This window comes from Gadus macrocephalus, chromosome 14, assembly GCF_031168955.1.
Source record: "Gadus macrocephalus chromosome 14, ASM3116895v1".
NCBI classification, from domain to species: Eukaryota; Metazoa; Chordata; class Actinopteri; order Gadiformes; family Gadidae; genus Gadus; species Gadus macrocephalus.
In genome coordinates this window covers 3,163,590-3,170,588 of record NC_082395.1, presented here as the reverse complement: position 1 = coordinate 3,170,588, position 6,999 = coordinate 3,163,590, and the positions used below count along the sequence as shown (strand labels likewise).

The window sequence follows — 6,999 nt, the reverse complement described above, 5'->3', positions numbered from 1 at the left end:
CCACCGTGGTATGGTAACATCCACGCAGGATGATCAGTTGAGGTGGACAGTAAAACACCAGTAGTAGAAACATTGACCGATGAATGTTTATTGTTGGAAGACATAGCCGGATCCCACATCCATCACAACGAGGCTGGACTTTTGGTGGTGCTTCCGTCATCTGAAGTCCGCCAGCATCGATCTAAAGTTCTTCAGCTCCTTGATACTTGTTGAAATTCTGTAAAAGATTTAAATAAAAACAAATTATGTGGAGTAGCCTATATTGAGAACCACGATAGAAAATGTAGATCCTAAATGGAAAAACATAAAAGGGTATGGATCATGTTAAATAAGAGAGAGAAACATGTGGAATGGAAGTCATTTGTTTTGGATAAAGAAAATCCACATGAATTATTTTCAATTTAGAGTTAGGTAACTTAATACTAAAGAGTGGAAAAATCAGGGCTTTGCAATTTCACAGACAGTATACGTCATCAGAACCATATTGTAATGGGGTCAGAGTATCGTACCTTCCGAAGGCATTGAAGATGGAGACTATCTCCTGGCGGTTCAGCTGGAAGGCCAGCCGTGGAACGTTAGGTTTGGTCAGGTCTTCAATCTGTCGCCTTGAGAACAGGACCTTTAGGGCTGTCCCTAACCCCTGGGTCTGTGGATGAAATAGATGAACATACATAGAAATACAACATCCAGTATATTGTTGGAAGACAGAGACGGATCCTACATCCATCACAACGAGGCTGGACTTTCATACTTTTCATTAGCATTCAATTCCACTTCATAATTGTATTCTTCACAGTAATACATTGAGGTAGCCTTTTCTCATTAGCATTATTAGCATTAGCATCAGTGTTACTTCATATGGATAACTGAGAGAGCCAATGGCTGACCTGCAGCTTTCCCCAGAGACGACATTTGAAACACCCCACGCAGTCCATGATTCTTGAAATGTTCTTAAACGACAGCCTGATGTCCTCCTGGGGTCGTAGTGTCAGAGAGAGGCATTCAGAAATGAAAGACCTACATACAATCTTGTTAGAATGTTTTCTTTCTATTATGAAAAAAATGAATTAATTCAACTATGAATGTACTGCTAATCTAACTCATTAGATACTAACATGCCTTTTACTTTTTTCCTTCTACCATATTTGAACTGTGATTATCTGTGAGAAATAAGCCTCATCAGATATTCGATAACTTGTCAGTGAACAATAATTCTGGTCTCGTAAATGGCATGAATTTTGATCGGTTTAGCCATTCGCACTCGACTTCACTCTTCCACAGCTGGAACGACAGACGCCAGACAAAAAAAAAACGTCAAACCTTGAGCTTCCCCGCCTCCTTCTCATCCCCAGCGAACAGCGAGTTCTCATTGAAGTGCAGGGGGAAAGTGCTGAGAGGAGAAGTGTGAGAGGGAGGGAGAGGCAAGTTCATTGGTTTTAAATGGACTGATTTGAACACCATATCAATTGAATGGACTGCATCGATATAGGGCTTTTCTAACCAGTGGCCACTCAAAGCACCCACCCATTCATGCGCACATTCACACTAAGAAGGCGGTGTCAGCCATGCAAGGCTGTTAGAGCAGTTAGGGTTAAGTGTCTCGCTCAGGGACTCCTCGACACTCAGCTAGGAGGAGCCGGGGATCGAACTAGCAACCTTCCGGTTACCAGCCAACCCGCTCTGCCTCCTGAGCCACATGCCGCCCCGTGTTGCTCCATCGCATTCCCAATGGACGGTTGTGACAGGGCAGTGTATCTCGCTGTATGTCCGGACTCACTCAGCCAGTCGGAGGACCTCCAGCAGCAGCTCTTTGTGGGCCTGATCCTTCCGCGGCTGGCCCGTGTACAGCTGGAAGGACGACTGCTGGAAGAAGGGCAGGGCTTTGGCCAGGGCGCGCAGCTCAATCAGGTACAAGAAGTAGAGGTTACGGAGCCGCTTGGGGCCCTCGCCCGCGGTCAGCTCAGAGTCGAAGCGCTGCTGGAACTCTGAGACGTTGTGGGACCACTTCTTCTGGAACCAGTTGTCTACGAGTGAAAGGAGAGAATCGGGAGACAAAAGGGGACTGAAGCCGAGTGTTGACTTTGTGTTGACTTGACCACTTAACTTTGTGTTTGTATTTAGTTTGAATCACCTAAAGGGCTTTCTGACTACCTTTGTGACTTGAAACCATAAACAGAAGAAGAACACAGAGAGAAGAATAGATCATATAAACATGCAGTGTGTGAGTGTTGGAATGATGACAGGTTGAAGTCTCATGACTTGAGTTGTGTATGCTATAAAAGACTATACAATAAGAAAAAGCTATAAAAGACATCCCTCTGAAGACTGAGTACCTTCAGAGATATTCAGAGAAACTACTAATGGCCGTGTTTTTTGTGTGTGTGTGTGTTGGTGTATGTGTGTGTGTGCTATTAGCTATATTTACGGTATGTGGAATAATTTGATTCAAAAGTGTGTTTGTATGTTGTGATGGAAAAAGACATATGTTGTTCCCTTTTCATCATGTGAGCTTTGTTTCCTATGCCTTGTATTGTCTAGCCCCCTACCTGTTCCTAGTGTTATCTAACGTTAACCTTCAACCTATGGGGAACACCGGTCACGAGGGAGCAGTGATCCCCTAATGCATTCTTCTGCTTGATGAGAACACAGGAAACTCTGTCCTTTAGGTCAACATTATTTGATTTGATCATTGACAATTGCAATGTGGGGAGGAGGGTGAACCTGTATTCTTGGATAACTGCTAGAGAGGAGACTAGTGCATGAATACATTGGAATAGGTTAATTGTCCACAACTATTGTGCGCTTTTTTGCGTTTAGAAGTCTGATCTGTCCTTGACGCAATATCTCTTCAAGAAATTGCCATGATAATTGTTTATTTACCATCCATAAGGTATCGGGCACTCAGGTGTATGTTGATGCTGGAGTGAAGGCCAGATATAAGCCGGTAGAAAGCTCTTTTCTCCACACATTGACCTGGGCAAGAGGAAAAACAAGAGAAAGAAGTTTGTCTTGTTGCATAACAAACATTACCGTTAGCGTTGGCATCTCTCACATAACAATGACCATGAGGATGTTGAACGGAATCAACCCACCTTCCAACCATCGGTAGAAGGCCGGGGCTGAAAGCAAAACCACAAATGATATCACACATAGAGAACATGCCGAAATCCAGGGTTAACTGTGTGCCACACAAATGTATTGTTAAGTCACTAGGAGGAGCTCCCACCATCCTTTCCTTGACCGCTGCGGAACACTTGGGGATACACCGGGCGCCTCACGGTGAAGGGTCTGTGACGGCGGAAGCAGAGGTGACACTTAACATTGTGATGTTATTGTTTATGGTCCTGTTTTTCCAATTTTAGCAGCGCCCTCTAAAGGGCCACCATGGTATGGCATGCATCCACGCAGGGTTAACAGTCGAGGTGGACAGTAAAACACCAGTAGTAGAAACATTGGCCGATGAGTGATTAATGTTGGAAGACATAGACGGATCCCACATCCATCACATCAAGGCTGGACTTTTGGTGGTGCTTAAGTCCGCCAGCATCTATCTTAAGTTCTGCCCCTAACCTCCAGTTGACAAATGATTTCCCCCTCATTTTTTTCAAGTCAATCAACCGGGTTCACTCTGTGTGTAATTCCTGCTCATTGTCTTCGTTTGTGTGTCGTTCTACTTTACTTGAAGCAGTTCTCCTCGTAGATGCTGTTCCAGATTTGCCAGGCCGCAGGGCCCTTGTAGCCCGTAAAGCGTTCCGGGTTCAGCAGCAGATCCACATACTGTGCATCCGGGGACTCCACATCTGACACAACAACGACAACAACAACAACATCAACATCAGCAGGTCCTCGACCGTAAGGCTCAGCCTGTGAGTCAGCCACACTCTGGCTTCAGAGGGATTGGACAGGACGCATAAACACCGACCGTCGATCACACAGAAGCGCTCCGCCTCATCATCGTGGAGATTCCAGTTCTGCAGAGCCTCTCTCGTCTTCTCACTACAGACAACAGTCAGGAAGTCCATGGGGTGACTGACTTTAAATTGTCGTTTACACTTTCACATCGGCCTAAATAGGATTGGATGAACACTGACCCCCTGTTAAGAACGCAACCCGCTAAGACCCTTGTTTTATTTTGGAAGTCTACTATTTAATTATATATATATTATTATATTTGTGAACTTACCTGAGAGAGGCGTCCACAGCTCCAAGATGCTCCAGTTTCTCACAGTCGTCGTCCTGTGTGTTGGCGTCTGCTGAATACTAGACAACAGACCCATGCAAGACAATAGCCACCACCGATGAGGAATAAGAACCAAGGATTACTTTTTAATTTCTACGTGTTGAAGCATGCGTGAATAACAGAATAATGACGTTCTACTTAAGTTATGTGGGGTCAGGGCCACATGGACACAAGGCACTATATAATGAGCTTGTATCATAATATCACTGTAACAAACATTTTGCAGGGAACCTTTGAACTAGAGAAAATTAAAAAAGATATTGGGTTCAACTCTCATCATGCCAGTGGTGTTCTACCTCCCTCTTACCTTATGGTTCGAAGACTTGATTCCCTCAGGCACCTCATTCTGTGGATTAAAAAAAGCTCATTGTTCTCGGCTCACATGTAAAATGTGAATGATTGGTAGGATGGCAGGCTAGCATAGCGGGCAGCTTAACAGGGTCTCTCACCGGGGAGCAGGGCTGCACAGCACAAGAGCTCATACCACACTGGTTGTTGTCTGTCCAGAAAGGACACGGCTTATCCAGGTTCACCTGTTGGTGGTCAAAGCTTTGTTCAAAAAGTAATTTTTTCGAAATAATATTTGTCAATTTGAACTTTTCATATATTGGCCAAAACATAGGATTTTACTCATGTTTTCTCTCTTTCTCTCTCTCTGATTTTAGTAACAGATGCGTAACATAATAATAATAATAATAATAATAATAATAATAGGTTTTGGGTTCACTCTCCCTTTAAAGTCAAATAAAGTGAAAAAAGGAACAAAGAATGGGGAAAAAGCTATAATTTAATGTTATCCACTACTTTTCCAGGAAGTACACAGTTGTTTTTTCCCAAAATCGAATGCATTACTTTTCCAAATTAGTAATGTTCATTTTTGGATTACAAATCATCAAAGGTCCCATGAGGTGTGGTTTGATTAGCCTGACTGAAAATCAGTCTCGTATGACATCACAGGTGGGCGTGTCCAACAGGATGTGTGCTAGATAGAGCAGTCTATCAGCCTATGTAATGCTACTTCCTGGAAGAGTATCGTCAATGACATACCTTATAGAACCTGAAGTAGTCAGACTCAAGCAGTTGTTGGAGTTTAGGGAAGAGCTGATCATTGTTAAAGGCATCGATGGTCTCCACATCACAGGCGCAGTCGTCAAGGTTACCTGTGACCTGTTGAAGATGATACCACCCAATGTAGTTTCACCAAATATCCATAGACCAATCTATTGAGTAGCCATCAACATCCCACTATTCAAATGTTCTGATTAACCTTAAAAGCAAGCATTGTTTCATGTCTGTTTTGTCTCACAGTTGTTTCTTGACCATGTTATATGCAACTCCAAACATTTCAACAGGTACTATGCATTACTATACATATTGTATATAGCACCACTATACACAATGCGGTTTTTAATACAATAATTAAACACGCCAATGTTTTCTACTCAAAGTCATCATAGCTATTTAAAAAAAAACACCAAACTCATACCTCATACCTACATAATAATAATGTTGCATTGAGGACCGTTATCTCTGATGGTCGAGAGGAATAAAGTGTCCCACTTACCTGACAGAAACACCTGTCACCCGCCCCCCTCGAGAGGGCAACCTGCATGATGCTCGCCAGGAGCGCAGCGAAGACCGTCAACCGTCCAACAGACATTATCATCTGTCATTGGAGACGGACAAATCAGTATATGCACAAAACCCTCCGATAATTTACTCAAGACAAGAAACCAGTGAGCCAAGAGCTCCAACTTGCAAGTGTCGCTTACTCAGTGTGCTTCCTGATATTTCCTCATTGTTTATGACACGGGGGACAAGGCTACGTGACAAACCACCACGCAACGCTTGGAAACTTTTTTATTTTATTTTTTATTTTTTAATAAATCTACTTTCTGAATTAAAAACCTGGTAGAGGTTTTTATAAAGTCGTTGTTAGATCGTCGGCGTGTTTAATATCGTTTAAGTTGATTTAATATTCAGTGTAGTGCAGTAACATTAATTAGCCACAAGGGAGAAGCAAATCCATCAGAATGACTCCAGTAATTCAAGTTGATCTGAGGATTGGTGATATGTTTACAATACATTTGTAATTAGAAATATACAATTAGGATTTCAGAATGGACATTGACAACAAAGCCTATTTAATATGGTGCGCTCAAAATGTTGGGTTTATTTTTGGTTTGGCCTTTACTCTGGTCACAATGAAGTAATTAATATAAACGACCGTCTGAATCAAATGTGTACAAACATGTCCTTTTATAAATCACAAAATAAAATATGGCGACATGCTGTCCACCGTCTTGCTCGTGAGTCATGCTGATTTGGGAGATTTTCAGAAATTGACCTAAATAGTGTTCCCCAAGTCAGCAGACAAAGTTGGAAACGCCGATCCGACTCAATTGCGCCCTCTGTCGGACGGAATTCACCAGCAGCCTAAATAAATGAACTGAGGTGAACCTCCAAAGAGGGAAACGCCACCTTCAGTGAAGGGAGGTAGACACGTCATAAATGTACAGTCTGTGTGTCTTAAATATTGTTTTTTAATGTCTTCTTAAAGCAACTTGAACCGTCCACCTTCCCATCTCTCTGCTTGATCACCAGTGGGGAGGTTTTTACAAACCGTTAAATCCTGTAATCCCTTGTTTAGAAATGCCATGTTTTGATTTTTACGAAATGTTTGCTATGGAAACCTTTACTTTTATTTTTTCTTAAACTTCCTTGCCTATCCGCCTCATACACACACACACACACACACA

General features: G+C 42.6%; 1 protein-coding gene and 1 long non-coding RNA gene across 2 annotated transcripts in view; one reads left to right on the top strand and one right to left on the bottom strand.

The window, feature by feature from the left end:
* Positions 1–67: 67 nt before the first annotated feature.
* ero1a (endoplasmic reticulum oxidoreductase 1 alpha) lies at positions 68–6,035 on the bottom strand. Its single transcript, XM_060070554.1, has 15 exons — positions 5,805–6,035; positions 5,288–5,407; positions 4,690–4,773; positions 4,548–4,586; positions 4,184–4,260; positions 3,923–3,996; positions 3,680–3,800; positions 3,227–3,288; positions 3,093–3,119; positions 2,881–2,973; positions 1,778–2,024; positions 1,321–1,390; positions 888–974; positions 510–646; positions 68–217 (listed from the first exon to the last, which is right to left on the bottom strand). The coding sequence occupies exons 1-15, from the start codon at positions 5,904–5,906 to the stop codon at positions 157–159; spliced, it is 1,401 nt and encodes a 466-aa protein (XP_059926537.1). The 5' UTR covers positions 5,907–6,035; the 3' UTR covers positions 68–156.
* A 944-nt stretch (positions 6,036–6,979) lies between these two features.
* LOC132471962 (uncharacterized) overlaps positions 6,980–6,999 on the top strand; it is a 3,312-nt gene continuing 3,292 nt past the window's right edge. The window contains exon 1 of the long non-coding RNA XR_009528964.1: positions 6,980–6,999. This exon is cut by the window's right edge and continues 654 nt beyond it. This is a non-coding gene — a long non-coding RNA (uncharacterized LOC132471962).

Bases quoted from the DNA above. Each gene is read 5' to 3' on its own strand.
- ero1a (XM_060070554.1), bottom strand. From the start codon at position 5,906: ATGATAATGTCTGTTGGACGGTTGACGGTCTTCGCTGCGCTCCTGGCG. The intron at 4,261-4,547 runs GTAAGAGGGAGG...TCTGTTGTCTAG, and splicing joins TCAAGTCTTCGAACCATAAG to TATTCAGCAGACGCCAACAC. The intron at 218-509 runs GTACGATACTCT...AATCTTTTACAG, and splicing joins ATCTTCAATGCCTTCGGAAG to AATTTCAACAAGTATCAAGG.